This window comes from Vigna angularis, chromosome 4 (assembly GCF_016808095.1).
Source record: "Vigna angularis cultivar LongXiaoDou No.4 chromosome 4, ASM1680809v1, whole genome shotgun sequence".
In the NCBI taxonomy this organism is placed as follows: Eukaryota; Viridiplantae; Streptophyta; class Magnoliopsida; order Fabales; family Fabaceae; genus Vigna; species Vigna angularis.
The window spans coordinates 31235028-31251916 of record NC_068973.1 but is presented as its reverse complement, the minus strand read 5'-3'; the positions used below and the strand labels follow the sequence as shown (position 1 = coordinate 31251916).

General features: G+C 33.9%; 2 protein-coding genes across 3 annotated transcripts; one reads left to right on the top strand and one right to left on the bottom strand.

The window, feature by feature from the left end:
* The first annotated feature begins 5098 nt into the window (after window positions 1-5098).
* Window positions 5099-7224, top strand: LOC108330871 (uncharacterized). The gene is made up of 2 exons (XM_017565456.2): window positions 5099-5991; window positions 6348-7224. The coding sequence occupies exons 1-2, from the start codon at window positions 5319-5321 to the stop codon at window positions 6950-6952; spliced, it is 1278 nt and encodes a 425-aa protein (XP_017420945.1). The 5' UTR covers window positions 5099-5318; the 3' UTR covers window positions 6953-7224.
* A 1291-nt stretch (window positions 7225-8515) lies between these two features.
* On the bottom strand, window positions 8516-13224 carry LOC108331068 (pentatricopeptide repeat-containing protein At4g08210). 2 transcript variants are annotated; one of them, XM_052875809.1, is made up of 5 exons: window positions 10688-13224; window positions 10520-10574; window positions 10303-10371; window positions 9033-9791; window positions 8516-8817 (listed from the first exon to the last, which is right to left on the bottom strand). In XM_052875809.1, exon 1 carries the CDS (start codon window positions 13073-13075, stop codon window positions 10997-10999), a length of 2079 nt encoding a protein of 692 aa, XP_052731769.1. In that variant the 5' UTR covers window positions 13076-13224; the 3' UTR covers window positions 8516-8817; window positions 9033-9791; window positions 10303-10371; window positions 10520-10574; window positions 10688-10996. The 2 variants fall into 2 exon arrangements, with proteins under 2 accessions (XP_052731769.1, XP_052731768.1); XM_052875808.1 differs by having other exon boundaries at window positions 8516-9791.
* Window positions 13225-16889: the final 3665 nt, after the last annotated feature.

Here is a 16889-nt window from a genome sequence, read left to right as displayed (position 1 = left end):
CGTTTTGTTTTTTATTTAAAATTTAATAAATATTTAATTTAATTAAAAATAATATTATTATTTATTATATTTTTATAATTTAATAATTATTAAAATATGATATATATTTTATAATTTTTAAAAAAAAAGTAAAAGTAAAAATAACTAAAATAAAAGTAATAATAATGAAAATGAAAATAGTGTTTAAAATCACATTATAAATATTTAAATATATTATATTATATTAAAATATTAAATTAAATTAATATTAAAATAAAAATTAAAAAAATTAAAATTTGTCAATTGCATATAGAAATCCGATAATGTATTTTAGGGATATCGATATCCGATTAAAAATCTTCTTAAAATTTTGTTTTTTATTTAATTTTAATAATTATTTAATTTAATATTTTAATAGAATTTATTATATTTAAATATATTAAATGTGATTTTAAATATTACTTTTATTTTCATTATTATTATTTTAATTATTTTTATTTTTATATTTTTTAATAAAACTATTATAAAAATATAAATTATATTTTAATAATTATTAAAATATAAAAGTATAATAAATAATATTATAATTTTCATATGAAATATTTATTAAATTTTAAATAAAAAACAAAACTGTTAACATATTTAAAAAATATATCTATTTAAAATTTAATAATTGTTTAATTTATTTTAATATTTTAATATATTTTAACATATCAAATCAAATTTTATATTATTATTATTATTTATTTTTTTTATTTTTATTATTAATTTTAATTTAATTATTTTATTTTTACTTTTTAATATAACTATTATTATAATATAAATCATATTTTGATAAATATTAAATATAAAATTATATTAAATTATATTTAAATTTTAAATTAAATTAAATTATTATTAAGGTGATGTAGAGTGACTTTAGTAAGAAGGAGAAAAAATAAAAAAAAATATTTATTAAAGTGTTTTTAATAAGAAAGAGAATAAAATAAAAATATTTTTTATTAAAATTAAAAAATAAATCTTTTAAAAAAGTTGGAGGTGCAGATTGATATGTTAGAAGGTTAAAAATAAAATTTTTGAAGTTCTAGATATATTGAAAGTGTAAAACGAAACACACTGAGCTTTAATATCAGATTTATTGGACAATGCTCTCTCCGAACAGAAGTTTTACTTCCTGCACTCTCACAATTTCTTCGTGCACTTTCCAAATTTTCAAAATGACCCTTTTTATCATCTGTTATATGATTTTTCGAATTACATATTACAAAAATTTGTTGGTAGAAGTTGTCTGAAATTTTTGGGATATGATTTTCATAACAAACCTTTTAAAATGCATATAATTGTCCGAAACACATAAAATGTATTTTGAAAAAAAAAAAAAATCGGAATGAGTTGGTTTCCACATTTTCTCTCTACCTCTTTTCTTCTTTCTTTGTAGCAGCAGTAATAATGGAAACCGTGGTGACAACGACAACAGTTATGTGATGTAATAATAAAAGCTATTTTAGTATTTTTTTTTTTACAATTAGTGTAGGTACATTTAGTAAGAGACAATAGTCCGAGCAGAGACATGAATCTGGTTGGTGATGTGTAGCAATCAAGAAAGTAGATGAAGCATATTTTTAAAATTAACTACGTTATTTCGATTGTATATATCACAAATAATCATTTTGTTTAGTTCAAAATCATAGTTTCAAAATTATTATTTACATTCAAATCCATTGTGACAAAATATTCCAATGTCAGTTTTTGTAATCAAACCATTCAGTTAAAAATACAACTAAATATTCTCTTTTCCCACTTCGTATCTTAAAAAGAAATTATTAGAATTTGGTATACTCGTAAAATTGTCATAGTTGTTTTTAAACTGTTTTAAAACTTGACTCGTTAAGATTATTAGGTATTGTTTCGGATGTGGGAGTCGAAGTCAACAGTTCACTATTGTGTAAGTTGTTAACTATTCAAGTACTCATCTCATAATAACTTTGTCTTTATTCCGTTATGCTTAAGATTACCTACACAAAAATATTCAAGTCTCAAAGACAGCTCAAGTTATTATACATAATAAATGTCATCATTTATATTTTTGTATTTATTTATAAACTTTATAATGAGTTTTATATTAGTAACCATTTAATTATGATCAAATTAATAATAATTATATTTTATCTTAAATTGATCGGTATTACTTCTATAAACTGATTATTCCATCGATAATAATACATAACTATATTTGTTGTATGAATAATCGTTTGGATCGTCCGGTCACTGGATATATACATTATAATAACATCATACTTTTTCTATATCATGGAGCCTATTTAATTGACATAAGTATATAGTGTTTTTTTATTAATACTTCTGAATATAAGTAGACTGAGACCCTTGCATGATTTGCAATTCGAGCTCTGGAAACCAGAGAGAATCTTTTGAGCTTCACCAACATTTGTTTCCCATGGACTCATGCACTGAAATTTTTACCAATTTGTTCTGACAACTTTGTAGGGCAACTTGATTTGAAGCGGAAAGAATCAAAATTCAAAAAAGATACACAACTACTAGTTGAGCCATTGCTTAGATTTGGAGCCATTTTTTTCACTCAAAATCTAAACTTTTGCACCGTTATAACTCAAAATTGGTTGTGCTAAAATCCCCATTAGCAGCAACATAAACAATAATCAACTCAAGACAATATAACCATTACTGCAATATCACGATCAATAGGTCATAAAGTATAAACGTTCTGGAGTAGTAAAAGCATACTTCGTAAGACAACGTTAGTTTGAACTTTGAACCACTCACTCAGTGGCCCCATCAATCAAATATCCTACTATTTTAGTTTGCCATATTTGGTGGTTCAATTGTCTGTGGAGAGGACAAAAACAATCAAATCGCTGCTTCCACGGATTTATGATCTGTCTGTTTTTCAAGGTCCTTTTATTGTCCTTCTCTGTTGATCACATCAAATTTCGTGCTCTCTTCTTCTACATTGGAAAAGTTATGGCATGGAGTTGGAGTTACAATATTCTTACTCTACCACACTTCTTAACCATTAAATCCTCCTTACCCTTTTCTCATTTCTTTAGCCAATGGATGTGATGTGCTGCTCTCAGATTAAGCACTTTATCTGATGACCAAATACCTTTTTAAATTAGACATTTTTTTGTACTACCATGTCTTGCCCTTCCCCATTCAGTTTTTAGTTTTCCGTTTAAAAAATGTTAGATCACTTTATCTGACATATTCATTTCACGTGGTCATTTAAAATTTAAAACACACTTCGTGCCTCGTTGCTACCGTCTCTGTAATTTGTGTTCTTACGCAAGACCTAAGTTACACATTAGAAAGTTCTCATCCTAATGTCTTACAAAAAGAAACAAAAATTAAACCATGTACGTGACATGCTACCTTCACAATCTCAGTAAATAGTTGAATATTCCAAGGTTGATAGCTAGATTTTTAAAATTTTCACGGCATGAGAACGTCTCAGATAGAAGTTTTTTCTTTTAAGATTTTCTTATTAGTAAAAATATTATTTTAACATGAATTTTGCAAACATGATTTGTTTGAAATTGGAAAAGTTATAAGAAAAACTCTCTTTGAGTTTAAAAAACATTTGTAAATCTCACATGAAAATAGTGATGTTATTAATAAAGAACCGTTGGATGAAATTTTCATATGCAAACTATAAAATAGTAAACGTGACTCACCAATGGGTATGTTTTATGCCAATACGCTTTTTGCCATACATTACGAATTATTAGTATGTTTCATGTTTATACAGGGCCGAGTTCTAGTTGGAATGGTACAATTAGGGTTAAAAGAATAATTTTTTCAAAGTTTTTGGGGGAAATTACTGATTTTTATGTTAGTTAAAGTAAGTGGCTTTATTCCATAGCATATGGGGTGGCATGATTTTGAGGCAGAAAGGGAATCAAATGAGCAGCTTTTCCCTATATAAGAGGTGCCATTATGGGGTAATTAGTGGAATACCTTGCAAATGGTGCAATGCGTTTAGCCCGAAAAAGTCCACCTTCTTGAGCTCAGAATAACGACAAAGCCTAATTAATTATCAACTCTCTCCCCATAAACTTGTGCTGGGTTCGGGTACGGAAGCAACCAGTTGCTACTCTTGAATCCATTTTCTAGCTGTGATGCGTAAATGATTTTTGTCCTATTCAGTGGTATTAATCAGTTATCTATTAGTAGATCTGTTGAGATATGTTCTGTGTCAGCGGTTATGGGAGATTGATTCAGCCAAGGATTCTGTCTCAAAGCCTAAACTAACATTTTCCGAGGTCAAAATGTTCACTCAATTATATTCCAATCATGTTGAGAAAGGGTTTCAGAAAGCTCATAAACCATGAGAGTTTCAACTTCCAAATACCGATGCGTTCAAGAATTGTGTTAGGCCTACTCACAAATCAGTGATGGAAGAAATGCGTATGTTAGAAAACTGGAAAGTGATAGATCTCAGTGGAGGGCAAAGACAACCTAGTTTTTACACCAACTTCAATGATACATTGCATTATTATCTTAATATTAGGGCCAACATGATCTACTTTCTATTGAAACATGATGTTCTGCTGGACAAAATAATGGAATGGAACGATTTTTTTATATTAACCGATTGCTGAGTACCTCCACCAAACAACAGAAGAATGGAATTGAACGTGTAATTCTGGCAAATGTCTTTTGAAGTTTTTTTGGAGGGTTTAGTTTGCAAGAGGGGACCATTATATCAGCCAATAATACAAATGTAAATTTCCTAGAATTTTCATCTGATGAATGATTTGTGTTTCATATCTTTGCATTGATGACTCGAGCCAAGTCATAACTACTCAGCAGGGACATTGGAAGCTGATAGCCCTAAAAGGTTAATTAAACTGAAAATTTTGGTGGCAGCAATTTAAAGTGTTTATCAAAGACTAAACTCTGATTTACATAAAGAATGAAATCCAAGTAGTTTAGTCGCTGTAGATATTAGGCAATAAAGATGGTCAGTTATGATATTCACAAAATGTTTGCATACAGAAGACAGGCACAACATAAAAAGGCGGGGGGACCCGTTGGCCAATAAACCCTTTACTTTCCCACTATTTAGAAATAAAAAAGAACTCTTCAACCTAGAAAAATCAATGGTGAGAGATGCTCATCATAAAGTCATATATCTCCCCCACGGGAAGAGAGCCACAGGTTCTTCAAAGCTAAATGACTTGAGAGGCGACTTAACACTTTCATTCAACTCCTAAATGACTCAAATTCAGAATCTTGTTCTAGTTCCAACCTTGTTCTAAAGCCATCATTTGTAAGCTCAAGAAACTTCCATCCTTTCTACAATGAGCAAACCCAAAACCCAAAGAAAACCAACCATTACCAAACATGTCAGCCAAAACCAAAACCAAGAGCTACAGAAAACAGAAAAACAACCTTCATGGGTGGTAAGAGGCCTGTTGGCTTGTAGGAATGTTCAAATCCAGCAACATCAGCAGCAGCAGCAGAAGGAAGCAAAACCACCTCCAGAAGCAAAAGATCATCAACACAGGAAAAAACAGGAACAGAGAAAGCTGCAAGAGGAAAGAATCCCGGAAGATAACAGCAAGAAGTGCAAGAAGATGAAGTGCTCAGGTTCGCTTTGTAACAACACCAAGATCACGGCAAAGCCGGACACATCAACCCCAGATATCCACAAGAAAAGGTTGTTTCTAAATGGATGCAACAGCAACGATGCTTCCAGCAGATCCATGAAAGCACCTCTTACCGAACACAATGGACCCGTTTCAGCTTCTTCCTCTTCATTGTCAGCATCTTCCAATTCTTCTGGCGCTGGCTCTTTCAGGGGAATGCCATTCAGGAGACTTTCCGGCTGTTATGAGTGTAGAATGGTGGTAGACCCGGTTCTAGGCTTCACTAGAGATCCTTCTCTCAGGAGTAGCATTTGTTCTTGCCCCGACTGTGGCGAGATCATGAAAGCTGAAAGCTTGGAGCATCACCAGGCAGTCAAACATGCAGGTATCGTATGATGTGATGCTTTCAATTTTCATTAAGAAAATAAGCTTTTCTCTGCATTTTTATTTAAGTTTTCAGTGTGTTTGGTCTCACATGTATCTGATTCTATGAAGCTAACAGGTGTAGTTTCTACATTGTAAGCATGACATATATCTCATCTAATTTTTTCTTCAAAACTGATATTCATAGGTTAGTTTTAGTGTAATTTGCTTTATTTTCTTGTTCTCTGGGATGAAGTGTGCTTATTTATATAAATGTTGATGTGTTTGTCACTTTATCATCTATGATTTTAATGATGATACCAATGTACCATGACTAATGATTTACCTACTTTTTTTTCTTCCGGTTACCAATTTCAGTTTCTGAACTGGGTCCAGAAGACACCAGCAAGAACATAGTTGAAATAATATTCCACTCCAGCTGGCTGAAGAAGCAATCTCCAGTGTGCAAAATAGACCGCATCCTCAAGGTCCACAACACCCAGAAAACCATTACCAGATTCGAAGAATACAGAGATTCCATAAAAGCAAAGGCCACGAAACTCCCCAAGAAACACCCACGTTGCATAGCAGATGGCAACGAGCTACTCAGGTTTCACTGCACCTCCTTCGCGTGTTCTCTAGGCCTAAACGGGTCCTCCAACTTGTGCAACTCCGTTCCACAGTGCAACATTTGCAGCATAATCAAGCACGGGTTCAAGGTTACCGGAGGGAGCGGTATCTTGACAACGGCAACGAGTGGGAAGGCTCACGACAAGGCGTGTGTGGATGAGAGTGAAGAGAAGAGAGCAATGCTGGTTTGTCGGGTTATAGCAGGAAGGGTGAAGAAGAATGCAGAAGGAGGCATGGAGGAGTATGATTCGGTTGCAGGGGCTGTTGGGGCTTATTCCAATTTGGATGAGTTGGTTGTATTCAACCCAAGAGCCATTTTGCCTTGCTTTGTTGTAATCTATAGTGGCTTTTGATGATATGTGTTGTTGGATTGGGGGGTGAGTGAGGTCACAACTTCCTTTCATATATCAGTTCCTTTGCTTTGTTAGCTCTTTTTAAGTTCTAGCATCATCTGGTTGATTATTTCGTTGGTGCTTTATGGGGGGAGTATAGATCAGTCTCAGATCATTTTTGTATGTGTTGGCTGGTATCACTGACTCTCCAATCCATGGCAGATTTAATCAACGACTGTATATTACTATAACAGTTATATATTAACCGCATGATAAGCCTTTATTTTCTGTACATTTAGCTAAGGTAAGACTTTTGTCTCATTTATTGTATTTCAGATGACTATTAAAGAAGTGGCTTTCCTTTATCCATTCAATGCATATACTGACAGAACCTATACGTCTTACACGAGCCATCAAGTTTTCTTTATTTATCAGCTTTATAATTTTACTCCATCAAAACTTATCTAAAGTAGAAAGATATCCTACTGAGAAAATTAAGCCTTGTTTAAACTTGTAATTTTTGTGTGCTTCTTCCACACGTTTTAAACTATTTATCCCATGATTACATTTTTGTTGAATGTTTCTTGAGCATAATAATAGATACTTAATGTGAGAGAAAACCTCTCTCAACTGTTTCTGTCTTGAAGTCGGATGAGAAATTGATAATTTTTTTAATAATCTCATCACAACATGAGGAGAGCTCAACAATCTTCTATAGCCTCAACGCTCAATTTTTCCAACGATAATAAAACAAACGGTCTGAAAATTGAAAGAGAAAAGAAGACTTGATAGACAATGTTCTTGAAAGTCTCCAATTATTCTTGCGAACTTTATACAAACGGTCTCAGCATTCGTCTATCTTTATATATTTTTGTGAACTTTACATAAAGGTAAGCAAGTAGAAAGCATTTTATAATTTAATCCGTTACTGCAAAAAGGTTGCTTACATCTACTACACTCATATCATATCTCACTTAGTGGAAGCCCCATAAACCCTTTTAGTGCAGAAAATAATGGTCAGGGTCAAAGGCCAGGTCTCTACCAGGAAAAAACAGGTCAATGCAACAACGAACACACTCCAGAGACAAAGGGCACTTCTAAAATAAGATAACATAAAATCTTCGGCACTTGCTTCTTATTGAAACCATATTTATTTTGGCTAACTGTTTTATTGAAGTGCTTGTTTTCTCTTTAAGTTGAATTCTATAACACTTCGTAATTCTTATAATAGCTTGATATACGTAGTAACATTTTTTAAGTGCGCTATTATAGTATTATTATTAAAGTTGATTGAACTGAAGTCCCTCACACAGACAAACACATGTAAGGAACATTATAAGGAAATAAGACGAGGAGTAGAAACTCCTATGACATCAGCTAAGAACAAGTAAGTCCTTCACAAACGGTTTAATAAGGGTCGCGCGTATGATCTAGATTTGTGTTTTTTTTTTATTAGAAATGTAGATTTGTATGGTGTAGTGCGTTTCCATCGAATCCGGAACAAGTTGACTCCTGTTTTGTACTCATTGTGTTATGATTAAGATCGCATTGGCCATCGTTACTCAAATTTAAGCAACTCGGCGTGGGCTTAACAATCACCTCACCACAATGTCAAGATAATTGTGAATATTATAACACAGATCACTAAAAACTGTTTTCTATGGCGCACTAAGCCTTGACAATTATCATCTGCCACGTTATGATGTACCCACCTGGTCCCTGTAATGCTTGTGGCTAAAGAAGTCTGATTGAGTTTGGTTTACTCACTACTGCAGAGTGACCAGCGACAACTCAGCTTTTTTTGATAGCAAACAAATATGGCGCGAAAAGTGTGGGCAGGAAAGCATTTGGGCGTGGTAGTTTCGCGGTAATTTTGGCAGTGTTTCCTGGTTATTGGGAACAGTGAAGGAATCAGAACTTGACATGCCTTGCTAAGATCGAAACAAAAATAAAAGCTAGCAGTAAGAAGTCAGAAAAAAGTAGAGTCGGGAGACAAAAGTGGGTGCGATGATTGAGAAAGAAATGAACATGGCACGAGAATAAATTCCATAGAAGACTTCAAAAATTAAAATCCATGTAAGACTGTCACAATGTCACTCACTGCCACTAGCATGCAGTAGAGACTTTGCTCAGCAATGACTCGGCCTTATGCAGGAAGCTTACAGTGAGTGATGATGAGGAGGTGGGGTTCACCATTTAATCTTCTCTTCTTCTAATGGGACCTACCCATGTCCCTAGTGTTAGGCACTGGTGATGATGGGTCGTTCATGTGGTTTGGACTGTATTGCAGTTGCTGACTGGATTCCCAAGAACACTGCTCTCCAAATTTAGATGCCCCAACTTCTGTTCAAACTTGCAACTCATACCAAGCAGCCTCGACTCATCACGGAGGCTTGGAAAGACCAAATTGGTCCATGACATATTTCCAATCAGGGCCAAGCCTAATACATAACATGGAACATGAATGACCTTCAAGTACATAAAACGTAAGTAATGTAAGTACTACGAAAATTAGCGGCTTCAAAATTGTTACACATCAAACTTTGAGCAGCATTTTACTTTTGTTTCCCTCGGACTAGATAGTTAGAATTCACCCTCCCTCTAATCATATAATCCATAAAGTGGAAGACGTAGCTTCAGAGGTTCTTGTCCACCTCCAACATATTATTGCTGCTGCTTAGTGGTGTCTCGATCTGTCCTCACTCGAGCAATAGGACAGAACGAGAAAAGACAAAAAGAAGAAGAATGAGAAAGTGATGATGTTGGCCCCCAATGGCATTTCCAAATTACAGAACGATTCATTCAAGATAAGTCAACTCCCAGCCAAATATATCTTCAACTTACTGTTCGGAAAGACAACCTAAAAGCATAAAAATTGTCAGTAAAATTTAGGAGTTATTTATACAGCATACTACATTTCTTTTTATCTATCTACTTTGGAAGATGATGCATATATTAAAATTTGTAATTACTATTCCCATTTATCTTATTTTTAACTTACTATATAAGCAGATAACACAGACATAATTTTATTTCAGAAGTGGACAAATGAAAAGAAAAAGAAGTACACCTAAACCCGATAATCATTAATGCATTGTCATTATCACTTTTTTGTATTTAATATAATCATAATCTTAAATCTCTCTTAGAATTATTTATTAAGAGAAAATGAATTATTACACTCAAATGACAAATAAAATGAAAAATGCTTGCAACAGACTCTTTATTAATCCATTCTCTTAAACTCAACACTATAAAAGAGGCGTTGGTTTATAAATTAAATTGACTTTTAGATATCTAACTAATAATGAATTAGCAATCCATTCTCTAAAATTCAACACTCAATAATAATTAATATTGGCCAATGTTACCGTAAGCTGAACATGTCAAGCCGGTAAACCGTGCTAAAAGATGAGCTTAGACCTGAATCCTGATGACTTCTGCCAAACAACAATTGATATAGCAAAAGAATTCAGAAAAGGTTTAGTTAATTACAATACTAATGTACAAAATGTTATGTAAAATTAAAAATTACATAAAAGGTACTAATTTAACTATTAGAATTACAACAAATTTTCAGACACTTACAATTCAAGTGTCATGGATGACTCTGATACCTCTGATTTTAACCAAATTTGAGTTCCTTAAATGAAATACGGTATACGAGGTTAATTATATTGTAGTTAGTATAAAACTGAAATTGATTAATTAAAATTATAACGTCTTAATGCTATTGAAAGTTCACTTTGTATTTACCTTTTTAGTTTGTACCTTTGTTGGGGAAGGAAAACATTGAATGTGTGAAACCTCATGGCAATAGCAAGCATGCAAAGGCTTATCGGATTGAACTGCTGCGCACGTTATACTTAATTTGTATTCTTCGTTGTAGTATTTCTAGTATCTTCCATCCAAAATTAGACACTTCCGTGCTTTTACCTTCTAATTGAAGTCAACAAAACGTAAAGAATGTCTTTCACCGTACAAACTAACAATCATTGAGTTGTCTGGAAATATAGAACGAGCGATTAAGCTAGTTGAACCAAGCCATTCACATAACCAGCTTTCTCAACTAAAGATCTCAATCCAGCTTTTTCCAGCCCCTTTTATACCTACTTTTCGGACAGTTTCTCGTACTCTGCTTAAATTATCCCACATTCCAAGTGATGCATAAACATTTGATAGCATTATATACACAGAAGCATCTTCAGGTGAGGTAGCAAGAAGATGCTCAGCAACAATTTTTGCAAGATGTCGATTCTTGTAAGTTCCACAGGCACCAAGCAAGGAACACCATATGGTTTTGTCAGGCTTAAACGGCATGTCATTAATCAAGTTTATTGCTTCTTTAAAACGTCCAGCTTGAGCTAATATATCAACCATACAATTGTAATGTTCAGGGCATGGTGTCAATCCATGCTTTGTTTCAATAGACTTAAATATAGTCCATGCCTCTTCTACTAGGCCTGCATGTCTACATGCAGAAAGAACACCTATAATGGTGATTTCATTTGGCTTTGTACCCGATTCAATCATCTTATGCAGAAGACTAATTGCCTTGTCTGCTCTTCCATTTTGTGCACATCCCACAATAATCCCAGTCCAACTCAAGGTATCTACTTCGGAAAGACAATTAAATAAAGTTAAGGCATCCTCAATCTCACCACATTTTGCATACATATCAGTAAGAGCAGTTGTAATAACTCGCTCTGATTCATATCCCTTCTTAAGACAAAAAGAATGAACTTGCTTGCCACTTGGAAGCAATGCCAAACTTGAAGAAACTTTCAGAATAATTGAAAGGACAAAATGATCAATCTCAAGATCCAAATGAACCATATCCATGAAGAGGGAAAGAGCCATTGTATCTAGACCAAATCTAGCACAACCAACAATCAAACTAGACCAAGCCACAACATCTTTATCTGGCAACCTTTCAAACAATCTTAATGCATTGTTAATATTGCCTTGTTTTACATATAGATCAATAAAAATGCTTCCAATAACATAGTCTAACTCATAGCCACTAGTGATGACCAATCCATGCACTTGAGATGTCAACCTCAAGTTTTCAAAGTGGATGCAGACCTTTAAAGCAACACTAAAGGTATAGGGATCAAACTGTGCACCAGAATGATGCATATGAGCAATCATACTGAGAGCCTTCCACCAATCTCCATTGGCAACAAACCCTGAAAGCATGGAATTCCACACTGCCAAGCTTTCAGCAAGAGGAGAGTTCTTATGAAATATATTCATTGCTTCATCCAATAGCTTGCAATTCGAATACATATCAATCAATGCTGATGTACAGTAATAGCTACACTCAAACCCTGACTTGATAATACAACAATGAATCTGTCTCCCCACAGTTAACTTGCCAAGCAGACTACACGCTTTGAGGGCACATGGAAATGTGAATGCATCAAGTTTAAGGCCCTTCATGTGCATCATAGAAACAAATTGTAATGCATGGAAGCTAGAAGTATCTGCAAGACCAGCAATGATGCTGTTCCAAGACACAATGTCTGGTTCTGGCATTTGATCAAACAGATCCAACGCATCCTTCACAGAACCCTGCTTGGCATGCCCGAGAATGAGGGTGTTCCATGAAGTAGAATTTTTACACGGCATGTCGTAGAAAACTCGTTTTGCATCAGCCAAGCTTCTACATTTGACGTACATGTCCAAGAGGGCATTCATCAGAACAGTGTCACACTCTAACCTTGCCCGATATACACGTCGGTGAACCAACTTGCCCGATTCAACATCACCGGCGACTCCACATGCCTTGAGAACCGCTGAGTACAAGAACTGATTGGGTTGCACTGTTTTAGATTCCAGCATGTGGTTATAGAGTGTGAGAGCATCTTGGGGTCTCCCGGAATTGGTGAGTGCAGAGACCATTGTTGTGTAAGAAATTATGTTCCTGTGAGGCATATCGTCGAAAAGGGTTCGTGCATCGTCAAAATGGGAGGATTTTGCGTAGACAGAGATCATATTGTTTAGGAGAAAAACGTGATTGAAAAGACCAAGTTTTATTATATGGGAATGAAGTGATTTAGCATGTTTGATAGCTTGAAGCTGCCCACAACAGCGTAAAGCTAACTGGATTTGGTTCAAATCCATTGCTAATCCATTGTGCATTGGATTACCAGTTTTCGCCAAAGAATAAAAAAAAAAAAGGATATGAACTCAGTCAATCCTTTAAAAAATTGAACCTTTAAGGTTTACCTTTCAAGATGCTTTCGAAGCACTAAACAAAATCTGGATGATCATTTAAGGTGCATTATGACTTATCAAAACATTCAAAAGAACTAACAACATAGAAGAAATATTGACTTCCTTTCAAGGTGCTTAAAGAAGACAAAAGGTAACTAGATCGACTATTGACATTATTAAACAAAAGTAAAAGGTAATCTATAATAACAAAAGGATAAAGATAGAACTTTTGTAACCTTATACTATTTTAGACTAAGGTCAAAAAGGGACTATATAATATTAGGTCCAAAGTCTTTATTGAGTCATTAGGTTAATTGTGGATCTACTTTTTAATGTTAGTAACATTTGAAAATATGAAAAAAAGTCACAAAACAAAACAGAGACGTTTAATGGTACAAATTAATAAAGAGTTTTTTATATAAGATAAAGACGGAAAATTCAAGAGAAACTTTTAATGGTAGAAGTTAATAAAGAGTTTATATAAGGTAAAGGCGAAAGATTCACGAGATCACAAATTTGAATTCTTTAGCTGATCAGAATTTTACCTTCCGGATACTGGTGTTTATAAGAAAGCAAGGTTTTTTTTATCTGAAAACAAAAATAACAGGAAAATATATTAAAGAAGAATATATGGAAGGAGAATAATAAAACTTATTTTATTGAATCAGGAAACATTATAATTTAAAATAATTATTTACTAACAATGAGTTCGTAGAATTAAGTCATTAAATATAAAACTAGGAAAAAAAAATTAAAAGGTAAACATGTTTTAGGTTTGAAGTAATTTTTTAACACTCTTCCTTGTTTTAGAAGCTTCAAACACCAATTTTTTTTTCTTAGAAGCTTGAACCTGTAACCTAAAAGTGGTTTTATAAATAAATCTGCAAGTTGATTTTCAGACTTGCAATAAATCAAAGTCACAAATTTATTTTTCTGCACTTCTCTTAAAAAAAAATAATTTGATGTTGAAATGCTTAGTTTTCCCATAAAATACAGGATTATGAAAAATAGCGATAGCAATTTGGTTGTCAACAAAAATCTTGGTACTTTTTTTTTGCTCTAGACTTAAATCCATTAAAATCTTTCTTAACCATACAACTTGATTGACTGCAACTGTTGCTGTAATAAACTCAGTTTCTACAATGGATTGAGCCACAATTTCTTACTTCTTTGAGCTCCAAGAAAAAACACTTGATCCAAGAGTAAAACAGTAGCCTGAAGTACTTTTCATATCATCCATAGAACCTCTCCAATCACTATCAGAGAAACCTGCCAGCTTAAATTCTTTGCTCCATGTGAACTTAACACAAAAATCACTTGTACCCTTCACATACCGAATCACTCTTTTGGCAGCCTTGAGATGCAATTCACTTGCACAATGCATGAATCGAGACAGAATACTTACAACATTAAAAATGTCAGGCCTTGTTGTCGTGAGGTACATCAAGCAACCAATCAAGCTCCTGAAATATCCTTCATCAACATTGTTAGCACCATCTTCTTTGTGCAACTTCTTCTTTTGATTCATTGGAGTGCTTATTGCCTTGCATTCTTTCATTTGAAATTTCTTTAGTATTTCCTTTGCATACTTTTTCCGACATATGAAAATTTCACCTTGCCCTTGCTTGATCTCCATGCCAAGGAAGTAGGACATAACTCCAAGATCTGTCATTTCAAACACCTTCATCATCTCCTGTTTGAAGTTTTGAATATGTTTTGTATTGTTTCCTGTAACTAGTAGGTCATCAACATATAATGAAACAATAAGAATGTTAGTGTCATTGTGCTTGACATACAAAGTTGTTTCTGATAGACTTTTCTCAAATCCAAAATTCAACAAATATTCATCAATTTTACTATACCAAGCTCTTGGGCTTGTTTTAGACCATAAAGGGCTTTCTTGAGAAGATAGACTTTATCTTCCTCACTTTCCTTCACAAGTCCTTGGGGCTGCTCAACATAAATTTCTAGAATACCATTTAGGAAGGCTGATTTTACATCCAACTGGAACACTTTCCAGCTCTTTTGTGCAACTATTGCAAGGAGTAACCTGATTGTGTCCAATCTAACAACAGGAGCAAAAGTGTCAGAATAATCAACACCAAAGATTTGGGCATACCCTTTAACCACCAGCCTAGCTTTGTGTTTGTTGATTGAGCCATCAACATTAAGTTTGTTTTTAAACACCTACTTAACTCTAATTACCTTCTTATCTTGAGGCCTATCCACTAGGATCTAAGTTTTGTTTTTCTCTATCATTGATAACTCCTCCTCCATTGCATCTATCCAACTTTGATCCTATTTTGCTTCTGCATAGTCAGCAGGTTCACATAAGACAATATTGCACCTTTCATAAACATCTGAGAGTAACCTTGTTTCTCTCACAGGAGCATCATCCACTGTTTGATTCTGCTAGTCATCTTCTTATTCTTCAAGGCTTGAACTAGAAAACTTGAGTTTCAGTTCTGCCATGTTCTGACCCTTCTTTTCTGCATCATCCAAGTTCAACTCTTCATCCTCCATGAAGTGAACAACCCTGCTAACAATATAATATTCCCGACTAGAAAATTTTATAGGCTTTACTGACAGAACTGTAGCCTATAAAAATGTCTGGTGAAGCTCTCCTATCAAGCTTGTCACGCTTACTCTGTGGAACATGAGTGAAACACAAACAACCAAATACTTTAAGAAATTTTAGAGATGGTTTACAACCATATCATGCCTCAAATGGTGTCATTTCTCTCACTGCCTTTGTTGGAAGCCTGTTTTGAAGAAACACAACTGTATTTGCTGTCTCTACCTAAAACCTTTTTGGCAAATTCTTCTCATGCAACATGCATCTTGACATCTCCATGATGTATCTATTTCTACTCTCACTAACTCTATTTTGTTGAGGTGTGTAAGGGGATGTAAGCTGATGCTCTATGCCTGAATCTTCACAAAACCTGTCAAATTTTGCTGAAGTATACTCCATCCCATTATTAGATTTTACAATCTGAATTTTGTAGTTGCTTTCATTCTCAACTTGTCTTAAACTTCCAAAAAACTTGAGCTACTTCTGATTTAAACTTCAAGAAAAAAATCCAGCACATCATGGTGAAGTCATCAATAAAGGTAATAAAATAGAGACTACCTTTTAAGGAAGGTGTTCTGTGAGGGCCTGAAACATCCGTGTGGATAAGCTGCAATTTGTGAGTGGCTCTCCATGTTGACTTTGGGAATGAATTTCTTTTTTGATTTCCAAATTGACATGTCTTGCATGTTGGTATTTGATCATTAAGTTCTGGAAAATCAGCTGCCATTTTCTTAGACTGCATTTTCAACAGCCCTTGTAATGATAATGCCCAAGCCTCTTGTGCCAAACTTTTGTGATGTTCTCCTTGACAGGAAAGGCAACTTGCTCTTCCTCCAATGGATTTAGAGCAAAACTTTTTTCTTTCATTTTGATTTTGAAAATTTCTTGACTAGTTGCGTCTCTAATCAAACAAAACTTGTCTTCAAAAGAGACTTTGAAGCCTCTTTCAATCAATTGGCTAACACTCAACAGGTTTTGTCATAGGTCATATGGTTTGTGCAACCACTATAAATCAGCCAACTTCCATTTTGCAAAACAGGTGGCCACAAATAATCGATCTCCGTCCTCCTCTTGTTCAACAACTTTAGCTTCTTCCTCTTGTGATTGATTTTTCTCATGCATATGATTGTTTCATGTCTCATGTGATTGTACTTTATGCATTTG

Bases quoted from the DNA above. Each gene is read 5' to 3' on its own strand.
- LOC108330871 (XM_017565456.2), top strand. From the start codon at position 5,319: ATGAGCAAACCCAAAACCCAAAGAAAACCAACCATTACCAAACATGTC. The intron at 5,992-6,347 runs GTATCGTATGAT...TACCAATTTCAG, and splicing joins CCAGGCAGTCAAACATGCAG to TTTCTGAACTGGGTCCAGAA.
- LOC108331068 (XM_052875808.1), bottom strand. From the start codon at position 13,075: ATGCACAATGGATTAGCAATGGATTTGAACCAAATCCAGTTAGCTTTA.